The 22,156-nt window shown below is 39.7% G+C and overlaps 2 protein-coding genes across 5 annotated transcripts in view; one reads left to right on the top strand and one right to left on the bottom strand.

Annotated features, from left to right (window-relative positions):
* CMSS1 (cms1 ribosomal small subunit homolog) overlaps positions 1-22,156 on the top strand; it is a 345,852-nt gene that overhangs the window by 16,480 nt on the left and 307,216 nt on the right. The window lies entirely within an intron of this gene.
* The window catches only part of FILIP1L (filamin A interacting protein 1 like), a 270,986-nt gene that overhangs the window by 6,224 nt on the left and 242,606 nt on the right, over positions 1-22,156 (bottom strand). For 3 of the 4 annotated variants that reach the window (XM_019648347.1, XM_019648348.1, XM_019648349.1), the window contains one exon: positions 9,934-13,073. In XM_019648347.1, coding sequence (XP_019503892.1) covers positions 10,277-13,073 — 2,797 coding nt within the window. In that variant the 3' untranslated portion in view covers positions 9,934-10,276. Of the gene's footprint in view, positions 1-9,933; positions 13,074-22,156 lie in introns of those variants that run through there. The other variant, XM_019648350.1, reaches the window with a different exon arrangement.

Raw genomic sequence — 22,156 nt, 5'->3', positions numbered from 1 at the left:
AGTCCACTGGCCACCAGGTGTGTTGTTAGCCCCGCGAGCCTTTGTGGAATACCTGTACCAGCAGCATGTAAGCCCTGAGTCATGTGGGACGGTGGTTCTGAAACGTTCCGTGCCCAGCAGTGACCAAGGGAGCTTGTTAAGATGCAGATACCCTGCTCTGGATTTAATATGTCGTGGGGGGTGGAGGGGTAGGGAGGTAAGGAAATCTGTGGAGTCCTAGGTGATTCTGTTAAAGTGATCACTGACTGCATTTAGGGAAATACTGATATAAGAGTTTCAGAAATAAATGATAGCTGATTCTTGCTCTCAAGAGATGGTAGTATATGAGGGGCAACAAATGATTCTAACAAGAGGCAAAATGAAGTACTATAATAGAGGTACAAAGAAAAGCGTTTTGGAAACTCAGAGGAAGATTATGAAAAATAAGGAAGGTTTTCCAGAGGAAGTGGCACTTGCGGCAGCAGGAGCATTTCCATGTGAGGAACAAAGAGAGAAGAGCATTGCAGCCCAAGGAGCAGCATAAGCAGAGGCACAGGGTAAGAAAGCCCGATGGTATTTGTGAGAATGGTCAGTACCATGTGCTGGTGAGGGCGCAGTGGATGTGCAGAGTTTCAGGGGGAGATGACAAGAGATGGAGGCCCGGGAGGAGGTTTGGACTGTGCGTACTCAGTACCGTAGGTGCTGTTTTGGGGGACTGGAGAATGGCTGTGACCAGGACAGTGAAGATCACTAACGACACCAGTGAATGTTGGTTAGAGAGGTCGACCCACCTATACTGAGGGTGAGACTGGGGGCGTAGGAGCACAAATAAAAGGAGGGCAGAGAAAGAGCGCCGGCGCGCTGCGGTGTGGGCACGTCCCATGCTTAGTGTGAGTGTACTGGACCTTCCACGTGGAACTGTTTAGTAGGCACTGAAAATTTGGAGATGTGGCTTTCAGAATCATCATAGAGAAATTGTTGATCCCAGTTAAGCGGCTGAGACAGCCTAGGAAGAAAATGTAATTCCTCCTCACCTACCACTCTTTTCTTTTCCCACCATGGGTAAGTCTACGTTCCTTTCCCAGAAGCTGAGAGTTGAATTTTGTTGGCCCTATCCCATGCCCACATCCTCTACACAAGGCCACCGATCGTACTAACTGATAAGAGTGTCATTAGTCCTGAGAGCAGCCCACTCAGGAGGCATTTCTTTCCAGGATCTGAACAATACGCAGTGAACCATGATTCAAGCACTGGCTGGCTAGCTGGGGCAGAGGAAATCCTGCCCCGCGCCTCCAGTGACCAGGCTGGCCCCAGGGCCGTTATGTCTGGTCAGAGCCTACACGTTACATAAACTTGTACACTGTGGGGGGGGGGGTCTGCCACTCCTTGGCCCCAGGGCTGTTCAGTAAGGACAGGATGGCTGCCTGAAAGCAGGTTTCCTTCCTCATTGACAGTCTGAGAAAACTTGGAGTAGGGCCATAGTTGATAAGTTGGCCAAAAAAAATAGTAATAATTGTCCATTGTTCTCCCTAGTCCTCTTATTACCCTTTTTAGAAGCTGAAATCAGCAGTCCTGGCAGCATTTATCTTTTTCAAAATTTTTGTAACAAATATGTATTCTTATTATCAGAAAAAAAGTTTTATGTAAAAAACATTGTGCTGCTGATGTCTGTCGCTATGAGAGATGTCAACCTTCTCACTATGATCCCTACCCACTGACCCTCTTCCTGTTGCCCTGAAGGGACTGTCAGGTGTTTAAATATTTCTTATGTTATGGATCCTTGGGGAATCTGTTGCAGTTTTTAGTTAACTCCTCTTTTCTATAAAATTGTACTTTTCTGAGGCCTCAAAAACTGATATCGGTGAATTCGGCAAGAATACCATCAGAAGGCAAAGAACAGAAGAGGAATAGCTCTATCTTTTTTTTCAAGAGAAGGAAAAAACCAACCAACTCACTAATAGTGAAGGATAGCAATTCATTCTTGAGGAATTTCTTTGAGTTGTTTGAAGAGTGGCTGCATTGAAGCAGGCTTTTATATGTATTTACTGTCATGAGCAATACATTGGAGACCAACTTGAAGAGTTTACTCTAAAACAGCACTTTTACTTGGGATGCTTCCCTAGTTCTCAGTGATTATCATCCTGAATTGGAAGCAGAATTTGGAGACTGACCATGTTGAACCCTCACACTTCTCTCCCTGATCTGGGAAAATACACAATGCTTTTTTTAAGCGATTTTGGGACCATCAGTCTTGTCTTTTTTTTTATGTTATGATGTTGCTTGAGGAATGGAAACCCTAAATTTTAGGGTATACCATCTAGGAAAATTTTCTAGGCTTCTACAAAGGCAGAAGTCCCAGCACCTCTGGGCTAAGTTTGTGCTTATCTTGCTGGTGACTAGACCGTCATCCCTGATTGCCTTTTCTGGAAGTCTGGGGTCCATAGCAGGACTGTAAGGTGGCCACCTACTTATAAGCTTTGCTAGGCAAGGTTGGGATGCTCCTTCTATGGTCATCTTCACTCATTTCTGATATCTTTCTCTCCAGCCACCCCTGAGGCCCGTCAGCTCCCTCCTGCTCTGTGCATGTTGACAGCCTGTCCAGGCTCATTCTTCATGCCCAACACTGGTGCCTTTGTGTAGAGAATCTTGCTTTCGCACAGAGAGGACTTGGACTGCAGCTCTCGTGCTCTCTGAGCACAGAGTCGCCTAGTGATGAGGACTTGTGCGTCTCCTTGGTCATGCTGTCTCCCATCTCCTACCCACAACTCCTTCCCCAGGTCAGCCTTCCTCCTGCCTGCCCGTCTGTGTGGCGCTTGGACCCTCACCTTCATTGTCCCTTGCTCACTAAGCGTGGCCTCAGGGAGATGGGAGGAGACGGAAGGGGAGGCAGGTCACGCTTCACTGTGGTAATCATGGAAGGTTTCAGAAAAGGTGAGGCTTGAGCCAGACCTGTCAGCGTGGGTGACGTAATGAGAGAAGAGAATTCTCTCCGTGTAGAGTAGTGGGGAGGAGGACGGGGGACACCCTGCATGTATTTAGGGGCATTCTGGGTGTTCTGGCTAAAGTGGCAGACTTGTGAGGCAGAGTACAGGGAGGTCATGTTAGGTCACCTGTCTGCCCCCACAGCCAGCGGAGAGCATGGAATGCCCTTTATTATGTTTCCGTCCTCTTTGCAGTGCCGCAGCAGCTCAGTTTGTTGCCAGGGAAAGAGAATGGGACCATGGAGTTAGCCCTGTATGCACATCTCATTTTTGTCACATACTAACAGAACAACCTGGGGGCAATTCTCCTTACCTCTCAGAATTTTCATTTATGCTTAAAATTGTGTTAGTACCCACTGTATAGGATTGCTGTGAAATATAACAACATTGTCTGAATGGTTGGTTTTCTCCCCTCTGTGATGTTGTCTCAGTGCCACCCAGCAGCCTTCTCTGAGGACACAGAAAGCTCCCTGGCACTGCATCAAATCCTTCACAGTCTGTGCCTTTCAGGCCTTGCCCCGGCTCCAGCCACCGGAACTTGAGCCCTGCTGCCCTGCTTGCTGTTCTGGAATGTTGATTTTCTGCTCTCCCGCCTTGCCCTGACAGCCCTGTTCTTGTGGACACCTTCTGGGGACACCTGTGGTCTCCCAGCCTTCTTCATCCCCTAGCCCCAGCTCAAATATCATCTGCTTCTGAACTGTGACCCCGAACCCTGCCCCAGGGCGACCTGCTCCAAACTCCCACAGTACCTGCTGTCTATAGAATTCCTTCTCTGTCTGTGCTATTAGTTACCTTTTAACGTCATCCTCCACTCCGCCTTAGATTCTAACTCTGACACCTGCGAAGCTGCCTGGCATAGCAATGTGTAATATTAGGTACATCATAAATATTTGCAGTTCATTCTTACAGGTGATTTGCCAAGGAATGAAGAAAGCTCGTATCCTAACTGAAGACATTTGTGCCTGTGGTGGTTATAAGCTAATATAGAGGGAATAGAAACTCCTCAGAGAGGACTCTTTAGAAAGTAAAAATAATAAAGAGTTATTTCTTAAGTTCTTGGGAATCTTGCTGAAACCCATTTTTTTCCTCCTATAAGGCAAAGGTGATTGGATGTCAAGACTTCTCTTTATTTCTCTCAGAGGCATGTGAGAATGGAAAGCTCATCTGAAAACTCTAGTTTATAATATGGTAGCTTTGAAAGAGACAAAGGCGCAACGTATCAATACACATATAAATGTTCAAATTCTCACAGGCCCGAGGCCAATCTGTCAAGTGAGTGGAAACAATCCTCATGTGACTAAACTCTTCAGTGCAGATTTTTAAAGTTGCTTTGAGGCTTATTTTTTTGTCAGATTCAAGATTCTCATCTCTACACACCAGATATAAGAGTTTTCAAGTGAGCTGTCCAATTTTTCCCACAGCAAGTAATGTAGAGGAGGAACTGGCTTATAGAATCCGTTTGTCCATCTCTCTAATGCAGTGGTTCTCAGCCGAGGCAACTTTGCCCTCTCCTCTCTCCCCGGGACACTTGGCTATGTCAGGAGACATTTTCTTTGTCGCAGTTAGAAGATGCTACTTGGCCTCTAGTAGGTGGAAGCCAGGCATGCTCCAAAACATCCCCCCACAACAAAGAATCATTGGACCCAAACTGTTAGTAGTCCTGGGGTTGAGAAGCTTTGCTCTAGTGAACAAAGAGCTGATGTCGTAAGGATTAAAAGACATTAATTCATAGAATCTTAGAGAAGAAATCAAATCTTGAGAAGCCATCTAGTAGTGTTAAAATACCCACAAGTGAGTAAATGAGGAGAGAGACATTTAATTTCTGAAAGAAGCTCATGCAAGTAATGGGTTTATTTATGTCCCAACTTTATTTCCCAAAGGAATTTTTAAATGAGTAAAGGAGGGTGGCAAGACTTGGAGAGAACTCAGAAATCATTGCAAGTTAGAACTAGATGTGATCTTAAAGGTCACCAAGGCCACTTGTCATGATTTCACAAAGATGAAATGACTTGTCCAGGGCCCCATGGCCGACTGGAAAAGGCATGAACTGGAACCTGATTTTCTATTTGCCTGCCTCAAATGCTCTCTTCCTCCAGTCCCTCCACTTATTTACATTTTTCCTTGTCCAGTTTGAAGTCTCAGTTGCTCTATGAAGCCTTGTTAATCTACTGCAGCCCACCCCTCCCTTAATCTCTAGTTTATTGTAGGAAATTTAGTTTGCCACTTGATTAAATATTATCTGATATTCCTATTTCTTATCTCCTTTCCTTGCCCAGATTAATAAACTCTTCAGGGATAGTGAATCTTTTGTCTCTATAATACCACTCCCAGTGTTAGGTAGAAGGTAGGCAATTCAGTATGTCACGATCAGTGGATTGATCAATTGTGTCCATGTAAGGCTTTGAAGAGAAGATACTGTGGACTGAGACACTGCATGTCACTGGGACACTTGAGTGGCATGTCAATTGGTAAACCCATTCCGCCTTTCCAGAGGCCTAAGGAATGGCAGAGAATGAGGCAGCCTTTGTAGGTCTGTAAGGTCTGTATACATTGTTAGTTATCCAAAGATGACTAGCCTTTCAAAAATAAAACTCTGAGGCAAAAGAAAAAAAAAAAGTCTATCTTAGGTAAACTTAAAAAAATCATGCAAGACCATTTGATTATTGGGGAAAAGGAACCCACTAAAATAAAACTAATTTCAGGCTTTCAAAAAATTGTCTCAAATAATCCGATAAATATTTCTCTTGACCAATAACTGAAAAAAATAAGTGCAATTTTAAAATGAGGTCACAAGTCAAGAGGATTATCCCTAGGATAGCTGACGGAAATGCCAGAGCACATTTTTATGGCATCATTCTAAGTGTAAAACCTGGTGTCCTGATGGAATGTTGACAGATTTGTATGTGCTGCCATGTGAACAGTGTTAATTCATTATCAAATTATAAAGTACTTAGAAGTGTTGGCCGGTTAACTTGCGGGACTCCCTAAGGATTCCTTATCCTGCAGCATTGCCTTTGGGGGATGCTGCTCTTATATATTTGACTGCACAGAAGCTTTACTTTACTCCTCTTGTCTGAGCTTGAAGGGCGGAAGGGTCCATCCATTGGAAAGGAAAGGACTTGGAGTTTAAACTAAATGAAAATGAATTTTAAGGCGGCTTAAGGTTTGGAGACTTTAATGAACCACTTATCTTCTTTGCTTTTCCTTGCATTTGCTTCACTGTGGCCTGAGGTGAATGAAGCCCTTTGTTTTGGTTCATCCAAACTGCTCTCTTTAATGTGTGTTCTGGACTAGTCCCAAGAAATGCTGTAGACTTACATTGAAGGCCTGGGACCTGAGGAAGAAACAGAGCTTGGAGGTGTCAGACAGCCTGCTACCGCTCAGCTCAAGATTCAGGCATCTATGCTTCACTAGTTATAAAACTGGGAACCTTCCCACCCAATAAAATGGTAGTTTTTATTGAGCTTTTCTTTTGAATAAAAAGAAAACCTGGGCAACAAGCCTTCTGTTTGTCATGCCAGCCACTAGAGGGCGGAATAGTCACACTTCCTGGGACAGTTATAATTTATTCTGATAAAGTGTGACTCGAGTCAGAACCCATTTACTAATGTTTATCAATAGAGGGATTTGTGAAACAATGGAGTTCCTACTTTAGGGTGGAGCTTGTTAAAAATACAGCTTCCTGGTTCCTACCCTCAGAGATTCTGATTTGATAGCTCTGGAGGGGATCATGGGATTCTCCTACAAGTGTTTTGGATTTTACTTTGAAAAGCACTCATCTTAATGTTTTGGGCATGCATTTTTGCCTGATTATCTTTTCTCTTAGGATTGCAAAGCAAAATTATTATTTTGAAGGAAAGTAACTTAATAATAGAAAGGAAGGTATGGGGCACTAGAATGTTGTTAATTTAAAGGTCTTCGTCTAAGTTTCAAAGGAGACTGGCTTTGTGAAGATTCAGAATCAAAGCTACTAAACACATGTTTTTGCATGGAGTTATACTTCAGTTAATAAGATCATAGAATCCTTCGGCTACAAGTCTAAACATTGTTAATGTCCTTTTTATGACCATCTCACAGCGCAACCTAATTGTATCTTTTGGGTGTCATGAAGACCCCACACATAATGTTTTTGCATTATGAACTGTAGTTGCAGAGACCTTCTGAGTAGAGTTTATGGAATCCTGTTATCATCTTGAACAAGTATAGAGACTCTCCTTTATACATAAAAATCTATAGTAATGCATATTATCCTTCTGGTAAGGTTGATGATTTTATTTTTGTCAGTGCCCCCGGAGAGCAGTATATCCTCAAGGGGAAAGTTTGTCTTGCTCTTAAATGGAAAGAAGGATGTGGTAAAATTCAAATCTGTGATAGGATGCCGCAGCTCAAAGAGTTAAAGAGGTAAGGGAAAGAGTAAAATTAAACTTGGTTCTGAAGCTGGGAATCTGACCAATGAAAGGAAGATCTTATTTTTTCAGATGTATATAAAAACTTCCTATCTTCTGCGAGCCTCTCTTGGGCATTGTTTTCTCCAAGAATACAACCCTCTACCCTCACATATTTCATATGAAGATTTTCCAGTGCCACTTCCTCTCTCCTTCCTCATTTTCAAGGTTCTTCTGTGATCATATGTGAATGAAAAAAGAAAGTTCTGTAATAACCTCTCAGACACATACACACAGATATAAAAAATTATTTTTGAAATTAAACCCCAAAAATCTAGAATGTCATTTTAGGTATGATTTTATAGAAAAGATGCTTTTTCTTAGAAATGATGCTGTCTTTACTATAAACTTTAATTAGTAGCACTTTTAATAATGTATGTTATTAATTTGACAGTGCTCCTAAGTTTTGATGGTGATAGGAATTATTATACCAAAGTAATCATCCAGTAGAGGAATCTCTAGAAGAGGTTTGGTTCCTTGAAAGTTCGGTAAATTCCCAATAATGTTAATCACTTGGGAAGCCTATTTATGGTTAATAGCTGAAACAGATGATAAAATGAAAATTTGTGCATTATAATCATGGAGCTCAGGACCTATGGTGTTAACTTTATTATACAGAATTGCTCCGGCTCACATAAATTAAAAAAATTAAAAAAATTGAATGCTTACAAAACAGATGAACTAATGAATAGTCCAGAGCATCTCAAACTCTATTAATTACAGGTGTGTCAAGAATGAACCTTCCCCTCAGCACGTGGGGCAGCCCGGAGGAACCTGGGGTTGACAAGGGTCCCTTGCTGGTCATCTCTGCCTCTTCATCCATGTCTCCCAGTACCATGGAAACATGTTTTCTGTTTGTACCATTATGTGACAAAGTTTGGGAAGCACTGAAAAGTCTCTGTCCTTTAATTCTTTCTAGTTTCTGTTCATAATTTTATGATCAGTTGATCAGTATCTTCCAAAATGTTACATGTACCCTTCTCTTGATTATTATCTAGAAAAACCTCTCATGCAGCAGCATTATCAATGTCTATTTTGAATTACATAAAATAAAGTTTGCAGTTCCTTCTAAAGTTCTTGCCCAAGGTGACTTAAAAATAAAAGTCGTTTTAAAAAACATTTAGACTATCATGTATTTTGTAATACAGTTGGGTCACTGCCGATTCCCAAGATAAATGTGTTTAAACAGAAGCTTTCTCATTCATCACCAGCCTCAGCTTTCATCCACATTTATTTAATGATGATGCAAGCCCACAGCATCGGTGTTGTAGTTCATCACCATGGAAGTGTTTCTGTCAACAAAGCTCCCTTTGCTATCATGAAATTGATTTTGCAGGGGAAAGAAGGACAATTGTGAAAGATTTCTTTACTTCTAAAGATCTCCACAGTCTGTCTGGGTGTCTACATGAATTGTGTTTAAAATCAGTAACTGGCAGTAAAATTGACCACACTAAATTAACAGTTATGAGGTTGCAAAAGAAAATGGTAATGAACTGCTGTGTCTGAAATTGTCTTTTTTGGAAAGTGACTTGGGGACCAGATTTGTAATTTAAAATGTTCCTCTGCAAGCTGCTGTTCTTTGCTACAGAAGTATTGATTATGCTCCTATGAGGTGGGTGGAATTTTTAGGATGCCTTGGTTGCGATTTTCTCACCTACCTTGTAAATGGCATAACAATAATCACAGAAGAAACTTCCCTTAACATCTTTTTAAAATGTCTTTTCTACAACTTGTATGTGTAACTATCTTTGACTTTTGTTTGCTTATTGAGAGGTTAAACAAACAAAGATGCGATTAAGTTGTAAGCTTCTCAAGACAGACCACTTGCAAGCAAGGTAGGAAGCACCTACCTTAAGTAATCCGAACTATTTTGGAAACCAAATAGGAAAAAGGAACCAAAATGACATTTCTGCTTTGAAACAGAGTGTTCAAGGCCATATGTCATAGTGGCTGATTCCAGGTTCAGATGCAGATATATATGTTTTATGGGAGTTTTCATCTATGGTAGAAAATACAGTCAACTCTTGATTGCCAAGGTAACTTTTATTTCCAAATGTGCTTTTTCTGGCTTCCTATCATATTTCAAAGCTTTTGACTTTCACCATTGGCTCATGTGCTCACAAAGCAAATTATTTAATATTATTTTACTGTTATTATCAGGAAACATGAACACACTGAGGATGGGGCATTTAAATATATAGATGCAAATCTGCGTCACTGTCCACAATGTGTTAAGTTCCTAACATGTGCGAAGTACTGTGCTGGGCACCAGAGAAAATGAGATACATCTCAAGCATGAAGTTAAGTTTGCTCATGAGAGATCTTATAGTTCATTAGAAATCAAAGAGACATGTTTTTATTTATTTAAACCAGTTTTTCCTTCTCTAATATGTGATCAGAAGTTGACTGTAAGTGGGAGTAGGTTCTGGGTTTTTTTTAAAGGAAGAATTAATAGACATTATGAACAGGAAATAAAATTCTACTGTACATGCAAAAATAACACAAAATGACCAAAAGAAAATTCAAGCAATGGTAAAAACAACAAATTATTTACTGCTTTATAATGTTAAAGTATTTCACCAAGACCAGTTGCAGTCAAATTAATGTGAGTTATGGAAAATGAAATACATACAGATGTATTTATACAAGTGCAGACTAAATATTTTCCATACAGGTATGTAAATGAAAAGATATACAGTAAGTGCACACTTGATATGACTATGCAGGCAACAGTTAGTTTCAGATACTCTTGAATAGTTCATGCACAAACCTTCCCAAAGTACAAGTTCAGTCAGTCTTTGGGGAATGTAGAAGGATAATTAAAAAAGGACTGAGTTTCTTGCAATAATATCAGTATAGACTGGATGAAGGTCAGTTATATATATTACTTACTGTAATTTGTGATTGTCGAGGAAGAGGTGTGGCTGTTGGTGTGATAGTAATACTGCTGGTGACTTTATTGGTCGGTTTGTTTAGTGCCCCATTAATTAAGCCTTGAGTTCGGTTATCCTGTGGTGGTGTTGAAGGGCTGGCAGGTCTCATGGGGCTGGCTACGGCTTGCATGTAAGGACTTCCTAAGTGAATGTGGATTTTATTATCCTCAGTAGTTATCACACTTGAACTATTACTGTTTGAACGTTGAAACTGCCATGATGACTGTCGGTCTGGGGAGACTCTGAAAATCGCATGCTTGGCACTGATTTCTATTGGCTCTGGGGAGCGTCCCTGCTCAGGAGAGCTAGCTGAACCAGTCACAGCCAAAACCTGAATAGGTGACATTGTCCTTTCTGGAGTTATAGAACCACAAGACTCTGGGGTCTGTGCTCTGGCAAAGGCAGCCATGGTGATGGGGGACATGCCTTGTTCTAAATTCATGAGGCCTTCAGCAGAGGTTTTGGATTTCACCGGTGTTATGGAGGCGTTTTGCAGGATGGTTATCCTTTGCTTTGGGGTGCCACAGTTTGGGATCACTGCGGTGCTGGTGTAAGAGTGAGGGCTCTCTGTGGTTGGACTGGTGATTTCAAGAGTGGCTGTGTTTTGGACATGGTCTGGCGTCACCTTTATATGAAGTGGCTGCCCAGGTGTGTGGCTTAGGACGAGATCTCCAGGCTGCACGAAGTTGCCATTGGGTTTCGTTTGTATTTTTCCATTTTGAGGATGGCCTTCCTTGGATTTCATCCAAGGAATCCAGAGCTTCCTGTTAACAGGACAGGAAGTAGATGAGTTGCATTTGAAGGACAGCATGGATTCCTCCTCATTTGGGTCCTCGTCCTGGTCCTCGGTCTCCTCATAAAACTGACCGTTGATGACTGCTCGTTCCAGAGGAATAAGACTCTTGTAATCAGGTGGTTCATTGTCGACTGCTTCTGTTTGAACTTCTTTGGAAAATACTTGAGGGTCAGAGATTCTTCTTCCGTTGAGACTAGGCCGGAGGCTCTTACTGAAATGCCGGTACCTCTCTAATTCTTTAGTGAGGTTTTCAATCTCTCTTCCTAAGTCTCTGTTCCTGTTTTCTTGTTGATTGAGTTTCTTTTGCAGAACTGAGTGGTCTCCCTGGAGGTGGCATATCAGGTCCTCAGTTGCCATGTATTCGTGAATTTTCTCTTTCAGCGCATCCACTTCCCTCGAGAGGTGCCCTGATTTAGCTTCTTCTTCTTGAAGCCTTTTGAAAAGCCATTGTTCATGGCTGGACTCCGTCTTTTCTGCTAACTTGTACTTGGCAAGTTCCATCTTAACACGTTCCAGCTCTTCAGATAAAAACTGAGCTTTGTCTCGTTCGTTAGCATACCTTCGTTCCAGAGTCTCGTACTCATCTTCTGTTTTCATGAGGTCGTCCTCAATGGCTTTCATATCCTTTAACTTCAGTTTCAGTCTTTCCACTTCTTGAGAGAGCTCTTTAATCTTATTGTTTTCTTGGTGTAATGCTGTTGTGGACTTACTAGAATCTTGATTTAATTTGTTTTTTAGTAAATCTTTCTCAATTGCTTCCAGTGATTGAAGCCTATTTTTCAACATATTAACTTTGGACAAGAGATCACTTCCTTTCTCTTCTTCTGCTTTCAGTTTGTTTTTTAGATCATCTCTCTCCTTGGTTACACTGTACATTTTTTCTTCCACATCGGTTTTGGACTTCAGTGCCCTTTTAGTTTCCTCAATTAACTTCTCAGTAACCGTTGTCACTTTATTTTGTTCCACTTGAAGCTGAGAAGCAGCAGCTTGTAACTTATCTTCAGTTTGCTTTAATTTTTCACTCATTGTTTTCCGTTCATCTACCAGCATCACAGTTAATGTTTTCAGTTTAGTTAAATCCTCTTTTAGGGTGAATTCTGTCTTTTCCAGCCGACTTTCAGTGGCTTCTAGCTCTTTGATCCTTACTTTCAAACTCTCTAGTTCTTGAGACAACTGTTTTGTGGTCACCCTTTCTTTTTCTAAATTGCATTTCAGAGAGTAACATTCTTGTTTGCTTTTGTTGAAAGCATCTTCTAATTTTTCCAGAGCCATAATCCTTTTATTGAGTTTTTCAACCTCAAGTTTAAAGTCTTTGCTCTGTGATGTCTCCTTTTCGAGCCTCTTATTGAGGTCTCTGCACTGCTCCTCCATCTTTATGAGCTCTTCATCCTTCCCTGCCATTTCCAGCACACGTTTCCTGAGCTCCTCCACCTCTGCCATGACTCCGGAGTTTCCATATTCTCCCTTGTTGATTTTTTCTTTTATATCTTGGAGCTCCTCTTCTGCTTTTCTTAAAGACCTGTTTGTCTCTTCTAACTCATCAATTTGCCTGCTGAGTGCTGCCAGCTTTTGTCGAAGCTGGCGATTTTGGCTGTCCTCATTGGTGAGCTTCGCCATAATTGTTTCTTGGTTCTGGTGAAACTGTGTGGTCTGCGTCTGCAGTTCTTTCTCCAGTCTGGTTGCCTTCTGCTCTTCTTCCTGAGCCCTGGCTTCAGCCAGGGCTAGTTTAGTATGTGTTTCCTTCGCAATTGTGGTTAGGTCTCGGATTTTTTGTCTTTGAAGGGCAAGCTGTGCAGTCAGCCTTTGTTGTTCGTCCACCACCATCAAAGCAAAAGACTTCAGTTTGGTCAGCTCCTCTTTCAGGGCAGCGACCCTCTTCTCCTTTTCTTGCTCCTTCTTCTCCTGGGATTCGGTTTCTTGGTCAATCAGCTTCTTTAGTCTGAAAAAATACAAGAGTGCATTCTATTTTGTGACTGGTGCTTTAGCAACTTATGAGCTGTGATTAAACATTTATCTAAATTAGAAAGATTGTACCAGCTCTTACAGAATACAGAAAGGAATTCCTTAATGTGACAGAGAGGAGAATCTTGATAAACTGTTATCCTGCTTTTCTTCCTTCCCCACCCCCCCCATTGAATAATTGAATAGTAACAGTTGCAGTGCACCAGGAGCCCTTAGGCCAGCGGTTCTCAACCTGTGGGTCGCGACCTCTTTGGGGGTAGAATGACCCTTTCACAGGGGTTGCCTAAGACCATCGGAAAACAAAAAGATATTTACATTACGATTCATAACAGTGGCAAAATTACAGTTATAGAATAGCAACGAAAATAATTTTATGGTTGGGGGTCACCACAATATGAGGAACTGTATTAAGGGGTCGCAGCATTAGGAAGGCTGAGAACCGCTGCTTTAGGCTGAAATGCTTGTGTAACATCATCAGTAGGCGGTCTAATCTTAAGTCTGTAAAAACAGGCACAAGTTTGAGATTCAGTTGCACCTGGCTTTAAGACTTGCCCCGCTCTTACCAGCTACAGTTAAATCATCTGGACAGTTAGTGAACATCTCTGAGCTTCAGTTTCCTCATATGAAAAATGGAGGCAATGATTGTATTATCTCAGGGGGCTTTGTAAAAATTAAATGAGATAATTCGTCTAAGATTATCACAGTGCTGGCACATAGTAAGCATCTGATAAGTGTTAGTTGCTGTTGTTCTTTTTTATTAATATGGTTATTATTATATCTATCAAATGGTTTGCTTGAACCATTACAACATGTGTACATTAATGCCTGGTACTCAACTTCCTGAGTCTTAGTTAAGATAAAATTTTATTTACATTTATTTACATGGCTTAGAAGTTATACACTTCACTGATGGACCTCTCTGCTGATTAAAACTTAGATTATACTAGCATGACATTGTCCCAGGAATCACTTCACGTATATCTTTATCCCCACAGTGGATGGTATTTGAAGGAGAGAGAATTGAGAGGCATCTGAAGGGGTTTAGAGTTTTTATAACATATGGGAAGAACACAGTTTGATAGAAAAGAGCTTATTGATGAAAGTCAGATGCTAGAAACGATGGAGGAAAACTACTATTAGGAACGTAACAATTCCCTCTTAAAGATGACTCTATTGTCACGTTATTTTTTTGTTTTACATTTTAAATTTGTCAGCATAACATGAGGGCATTTTACATGCACTATAAACTATCTCTTCCACACACACTTTTTTCCTCCATAGTGAGGTCAGAGTTTTAAATCTGTGGCACTCTTAATTACACTGGGAATGGGCTGATTATAGAGGATATAATTACAGCTTTGCAGTATTGTTATACAGAAGCTAAAATAGAATGGAATCCCTGAAAATTTGAATTAAAGTACTTGTCACGGATGACAAGTTATAAATATTTGTTTTCTGGTCAAGCATGAAGAATTCATAATATTTTAATATTGCTTTTCTGTTAGGAATGAGTTAATTATCCAATGTATGTCTTTAATCCTTGCCATAGAACTTTCTTTTTGAAAGCTGTTTAAGGATTTGAGAGGACATTTTAAAAGGAAACTAATTTGGGGCATTCTTCTTGGAAATAACAAGTTATTTTAAGATCCTAATCTGCTCTCCTGTAATTATACTATACAAGACGAACATGTTTAAGATAATTGTATAATGTAAGAATTCCCAGCGTTTTTTGTGGGGAGGAGGATCCGCTTTTAGTTTTTCCTGTTTTGAGAACCTGACAGGAGGCTGGCACGAAGGCTGGGGCCTGTGAAATCCTGAAGAAGCTGGGCTGGATGCTGGGGTGGGGTGGGGTTGATGATGATCTCATCCACTGTCTTGGCCAGAGGCTTGCCCATGGATCTCAGCCCTGTCCCACTCCCTACATGAGACAGCTGGGAGTCTGGGAAGAAAAACATGGCGGCTCCTTCCTGAATGGTCGTGGGGTCTCACAACCTAGTGGCAGAGTCCATGAGTAGACAGACTGCTTTGGTGAGGAAATAGTTACAGGGACTTTGGCAAAGTACTTCTTTCTCTCACCTTAGCATTAGAATCATATTTAACAATGCGTCGAACGTAACCGCAGTGAAATATTTTCCCTTCTCTACATCACAGTTCTTAGAGTTTTATTAGAGAGCAGTTTCACAAAAACTTTTCAGGATTTCTTTTCAACTTATTAAATAATACCATATGTTATTTCATTTTCATGAGGAGATTTGTTTTCTTAGGATATAAAGGAGGGAACATTGTTTTGCAGTGTAATGAAAAGACCATTAAAATTGAATGGTCATTAGTGAATCTTGGCAGTACCATAATGGGCAGAAAGGATTTCGAAGAAGTTCAAATAAGTTTAAATTGTTTCCATTGTGTTGTGTTTTCAGTAGTAAGCACGATGCATCTTTTTCAGTATGGTACAAGCTCATGTATCTTTTTATGGTTTCTGGAAATTGGCTGGCATCCCCGTCTGTTCCCAAGTCCTATCTTACAAGGTAGGCACAGAAAAATGATAATTTGAATATGTATTTTCTTACGACTTGTTTCCTAACAACCTGCCTATATTTCCCTGGGCCAGTCCCATGAGCACACAAGATGACAGTCAACAAGCTAGTAAGGTAAAGCCTGTCAGGGAGGGAAACAGTTTATATGCAGAGAGAGTTATATCCTCAACCATCAAGTCCTGAGGTTAGGGCAGGCAAGCCGTGCTTAACTCTTTCAGAGCCAGTTGGGTACTTGTAATGCTATTACACATTGTGGTGAGAGAGAGAGAGACAGAGACAGAGAGAGAGAGAGGACAGAGAGAGAGGAGAGAGTGAGAGAGTGAGAGAGTGAGAAAGAGAGAGAGAGAGAGAGAGAGAGAGAGAGAGAGAGAGACAGACAGAGACAGAGACAGAGGCTGGTTATCTGGTTATGCTACTGAATTGGAATTACCACTTCTGAAATGGTGAATAGGCTTACCCTAAATCATTCATTGTTTCTTGCTGCGTATCCAGGAGCATTAGAAGGTTGAAGTTTGAGGTTAGTTTATAGTCTTGAGGAAAGGTGTTTCTTTGCAGAGTTAACTGTTCTTTATAGAATTTGAAGCTGCAAGCCTGGCCTATTGTGTCAAGTGCCCTACACAAGGAAGCTAATGGTCACACTACTAATTACTAATGCAGGGATGTATATATGTATATGCGTGCGCATATCTAAGTGTCTGTGTGTATATATACACACATATTTGACTAGGTGTACTTTTTTCTTTCAAATATATGTATATGAATGCTTTCGGCAAATATTTGCGCCATGTTGACAGTATATTAGTCATTTGAGGTCCACAATCATTATCTAAAACTTTTAAAGCCAATGTTTTCAAAATTCTAAAGTTTTCAAATTTTAGAATGGCAGGAAGAAGCATCCACCATATATTATATAACAGCACCAGGAAAGCCTGTGGCACTACCTCCTAAGCAAATATCTGAATATTTCTGCAGTGAGCTATGTAAATAGTCACATTAAGTGGGATAATTAAGATAATAAATAGTCTCACATCTATTCAGGTTTTGCTACCAAACGAGTTCAGATAAAAGTTTAAGTTTTCAGATTTTCAAAATTGCAGACAAGGGATTGTGGACTTGTACAATGAAGGAACGGACTACAGTGTCTTTTGGGCAAGGTGGGTGTGGAGTTGAGGGTCCTATGTCCACTTCCTTCTTCAGTAGGATTGGTTTTTAAACCAAACGGTAACTTAATTTTCTGCCTCTATTATTTTTCTTTGCATATTAACAGGTTTTAGGCATTGATGCTGGCTGACTTTATATGCTAATACAGGTTATCACTGACTCTGGGTTTGCTAGCAAAAGCGGATTATGACTTTGAGAGCTTTTAAGCAGGGTATGCATAACCTTGAAAGCAGTATAGACATTGAGATGCAGAATGTCCAGATAAGAAATTCATCCCCTCAGAGCTGTGTAGTCAAATTATTACTCCTTTTCCCATAAATAGTTCCCGTTAATATGCTGTTATGTAGGGATGTTTATATAATTCATGCTAAGATTTCTCCAACTTTAGCACTATTGACATTTTGGGCCAAATGATTCTTTTTTGTGGGGGCTCTCCTGTGCATTGTAAGATGTTTAACAGCATCCTTGGTCTCTACTCACTAGATTCCAGTAGTAACCCTCCTCTCTCCAATTATAAACAACCAAAAATGTCTCCAGACATTGCCCAACATCTTGGTGGGAATTGCCCCCAGTTGAGAACCACTGATCTATGCATGTGTGTATTTATGTATATGTGTATATGTCAATCATTAGAAGTTAAAGACTCTTCATGGGCCTGCCTTACTCACCTTTAATAGGTGCAACAGAAAGTTCCCACCTGAGTTACATATACACCTGGTGATTGTACCGTCCCTTAGAAGGGCCTGTTCTTTACCAGTGCATCTTCACAATTAAGGTGCACTTGAATCACCTTTTGAATCTTGTTAAAGTGCAGGTTCCAATTCAGTAGGTGGGGATGGCCCTCAAATTTTGCAATATAACAAGCTGATGATGCCAGGACTGACTATGGGTAGCAGCTTTACTGTTTACATGTCAGACGTTTTTTGGAAAGGTATTCTGGGTGAATATTAACTCAGCCAGTTGTTCATTATTAATTATACCCCAGTCTGTGGACAGAGTATATTCCTGACCTACAGGGCCATCCATATTTTCACAGGCAACATCAGTTTGGAGAGCATGACTAGATGAGCTAACATCCAGCCACATTACTGGAAAAAATGACTGAATTTGCATATCATAGTCAGTCGTCAGTCAATAGCTAAATTTTCACCTAAAAAGGGAGTAATTTTAGCTTCAATTTGTGATTTTCCTTACATAGCCCAGAGATAAAATATAGGAGACTATATAACAGCTACCATTCTTTATTTAGTGTCACTAATGTGTTGCAAGCAGTGAGCTAAGTCAATATACATCTATTGGATCTAATTCTCATGGTAAGCGTATAGGGATTTGGATTATTATCTCTGTTTTACAGCATGAAAATTGAGGCTCAGAAGGTGAGGAAGGGGCAGAGCCTGTGCAGTTTCTGCATACCACATTGCTTCTCCAACAGAGAACACAAACTACTGCATGGACCTGGCCCACATACAAACTGTCTTTCTCAAGGAGTGCTCTCTGTATTAGAGGAACTGTCAACTTAGAGAAAAATTCTCATCATTGTGCCTGCATTCTTTTTAGTTTATCTCATGGAGCAGTGGTTTTCAAATGTTTGCTCTTACATCTCCTAAAATAAGTCTATTATGTACAACTAGTTTGTTCACATAAAGAGTAATTATAGCACTTCCCTTTAGCACATTATCTACTTTTTAATTTAGCTTATTGAGGTATGATTGAAGAATAAAATTGTAAGATATTTAAAGTATACAACATGATCATTTGACATACATGTAAATTTTGAAAGGATTCCCACCAAGTTAGCACATCCATCACCTCACAAATTCACCTTTTTGTGTGTGGGAGAACATAAATTTCAGTTATATCATACAACTGTACTGTCAACTGTAGTCACATTATACATTATATCCTCAGACTTCAGTCATGTTATAACTGTACCCTTTTACCAGCCTTTCCCTATTTTCCCCGCCCCACCCCAGCTTCTGGCAACCACCATTTGACTCTCCGTTTTTATGAGTTAATCTTTTTTTCTTTTTTTTAGATTCCATATATAAGTAATACCATGTAGTACATACTTGTCTTTCTCTTCCTGGCTTATTTCACTTAGCATAATGCCTTTCATGTTCATCCATGTTGCAAATGGCAAGATTTCCTTTTTTAACAGTTGAATAATATTACACTATATATATATATATATATATATATATATATACACACACACACACACACACACACATGTATATATATATATATACATACATATACAAATGTATATAGATATATACATTTTCTTTATCCATTCATCTGTTGTCAGACACAACTTAAGTGTCCATACCTTGGCTATTGTGACTAATGGTGCAGTGAACATGGAAGTACAGATATTTCTTCAAGATAGTGATTTCATTTCTTTCGGATATATACCCAGAAGTGGGATTGCTAGATCATTTGGTAGTTCTATTTTTAATTTCTTGAGACCTCCATACTGTTTTCCATAGTGATGTACCAGTTTACATACCAGTGGACAAGCCTGCCCTTTTCTCTACGTCGTTAGCATTTGTTATTGCTTATCTTTTTGATAATAGACATTTCAACAGGTGTGAGCTGATATCTCATTGTGGTTTTGATTTGCATTTCCCTGATGATTAATGATGTTGAGCACCTTTTCATGTACCTGTTGACCATTTGTATGGAAATATCTTTGGAAAACTGTCTTTGGAAAAGGACCTAAATTAGGTTCTTTGCCCATTTTTCATTGGGTTATTTAGTTTTTTGCTATTGAGTTGTGTGAGTTGCTTGTATATTTTGGATAATAACTCATCAGATAGGTTATTTGCAAATGTTTTCTCATTCTGTTGATGGTTTTCTGTACTGAGCAGAGGCTTTTTACTTTGAAGCATCACACTTGGTTATTTTTGTGTTTGTCACCTTTGCTTTTGGTGTCAAATCCAAAAAATCACTGCCAAGACCAATGTAGAGGAGCTACCCCCTATGTTTTCTTCTAGGAGTTTTATAGTTTCAGGTCTTATATGCAAATCTTTAATCCACTTGAGTTGATAGTTTCATCATACATCACTTAGGAAGTAAGTAAGTCCAGTTTTGTTCTTTTGCATATGAGTAACCAGTTTTCCCAGCACCATCTATTGAAGAGGCTGTCCTTTTTCCCTGTTGTATATTCTTGGCTCCTTTGTTGAAAATTAACTTACCATATATGAATGGGTTTATTTCTGGGCTCTCTGTTCTGTTCCATTGGTCTATGTGTCTGTTTATATGCTACTACCACTCTATTTTGATTACTATAGCTTTGTACTGTGGTTTGAAGTCAGGACATGTAATGCTTCCAGCATTGTTCTTCTTTCTCAAGATTGCTTTGGCTATTCGGGGTCTTTTGTGGTTCCATATACATTCTAGGATTGTGTTTTTTATTTCTATGAAAAATATCATTGGATTTTTGATAGGGACTGCATTGACTCTATAGATCATTTTAGATAGTATGGACATTTTAACAATATTAATTCATCTAATCCATGAACACAATATCTTTCCATTTATTTGTGTATTCTTCAATTTACTTCATCGATGTCATAGTTTTTACTGTACAGATTGTTTACCTCTGGTTAAACGTATCCCTAGGAATTTTATTTTTTTTAATGCTATTGTAAATGGGATTGTTTTTTAAATTTCGCTTCCAATACTTATTCTAAAATAATTTTTAAAAACTAAGTACCCCTTCATACATTTTAAAGCTGGCATCTAGAATTTTTTATTCAAGGTTAAATACTTTCAAGCAATATATATTAACATCTGCCATATAATCTAGAAGTCATCGTTGGGAAATCAGTCAAATCAGATATTCAGGAAAAGTCTGACTTCATTTTTCAACTTAAGTAAATGTGAAAATACACATCCCTCTGGCAACCATTTCACTTCTAAAAGAGGATGAGGCCCTAAGCTCATCTCTTCATCCTCAGATGAAGTAACAAGCATGGTTCCATCCAGTGGCTGGTTTCTGAAGCTGCTGCTGCTCTCCTCATGGAACCCTCTCAGGAGTAAGTCTTTCGATCGTTGTCCCTTTGTCTGTGCACCAGAAGGGTTTCCAACTCATGAAAATGCATTTGGTAAGATTTTAAGTAATAAGACTATTTCAAAAGGGTTGTCGGAAAGGGAGAACTCATAGAGAACAAGCACTTTTCTGGCAGATTAGTTTTGAAAGAGTAAGTATGTGAACTGCAGATGTAGACATTAAAGCTCTCCAATGTTTGTACCTCTGGAAAGTCTTTGTGTACCCTCAGGGGTATGTGTACTCCGGTTTGAAGACTACTGTCTTGGAGAACTCATATTCATGTTCAAGTACTGACACCACAGGATTATAGGAACATTCACTGAACCCTGTCCAATAAAAACAGGTTGTGGAAGCTGGTTTTATGGACACAAATGTGAGGTAGTTAAATCCAAACTGGCTTAAAGCAGTGTCTTATTACAGCTTTTCTTTATAGAGTTTCTATTATGGTTCAGAACTGTTTTAACTTACTGTGGTTTATCACTATTATTATGTGCAATACCAGTTCCTTGTTTTTTCAAAAATCACATCTGTCATCTTGAATGTTCTTCGGTCCTAACCATAATGCTGGTTCTTACAAATTATACATTCAGAGGGTCTTTTCAGTTTTTATTTACACACACATTATGTCAGCACACATGTGTGACTATATTTTATCTCTTCTGTGCGAGACACTGAGTGTTAGTAATATGCATCATATAACACACATATGAAACATATGTTGTGTCTAAATGTTATGCCACTCATACCCACAATAATTTATAATTCTCACCACTTTCGATTTTATCTTATTTATGTACATTACGATCAACCCTACGAAAATATAAGCTTTCTAAGAATAGGACACGTCTGATTCATTTGTATCTTCCATAGTGTGTACCACAAAGCCCTTACATGTAGAGGGCACTGAATGAATATTTTTTGAATGAATGAACAAATATACTTGTTCCTGTGGAAAATACTGTAGTATTGTTCTAATTTTATTTATCTTTTAAAGAAGGTGCTCTAATGTTTATCATGGTTTTAGGTATTTAAGAAAATGAGGTGTCAGTGGTTTTCCCATTGGTGTTCTCCAGGTACGCTATTGGCCTCTAGAAAGAATTGAGACTGTTGGAATATCTCTGTCTCTTCCTTTTTCAGATCCCTGCATTAGAACTGTATGTGCTTACTTGTGTGAGAAGAGAGATGGGTGGTAAATGTCTACATCCTAGCCCCTCACTCTCCTTTGCTTATTTCATCTCTGTAAACAAAGGAGTGGTACTTTTATTTTTTCCTCAGAGTCCAGAACGCTACTGGACAAATATGTTTTTTTAT

This window comes from Hipposideros armiger, unplaced genomic scaffold, assembly GCF_001890085.2.
Source record: "Hipposideros armiger isolate ML-2016 unplaced genomic scaffold, ASM189008v1 scaffold_125, whole genome shotgun sequence".
Classification (NCBI taxonomy): domain Eukaryota; kingdom Metazoa; phylum Chordata; class Mammalia; order Chiroptera; family Hipposideridae; genus Hipposideros; species Hipposideros armiger.
This window is presented reverse-complemented; position numbering and strand designations above follow the sequence as displayed.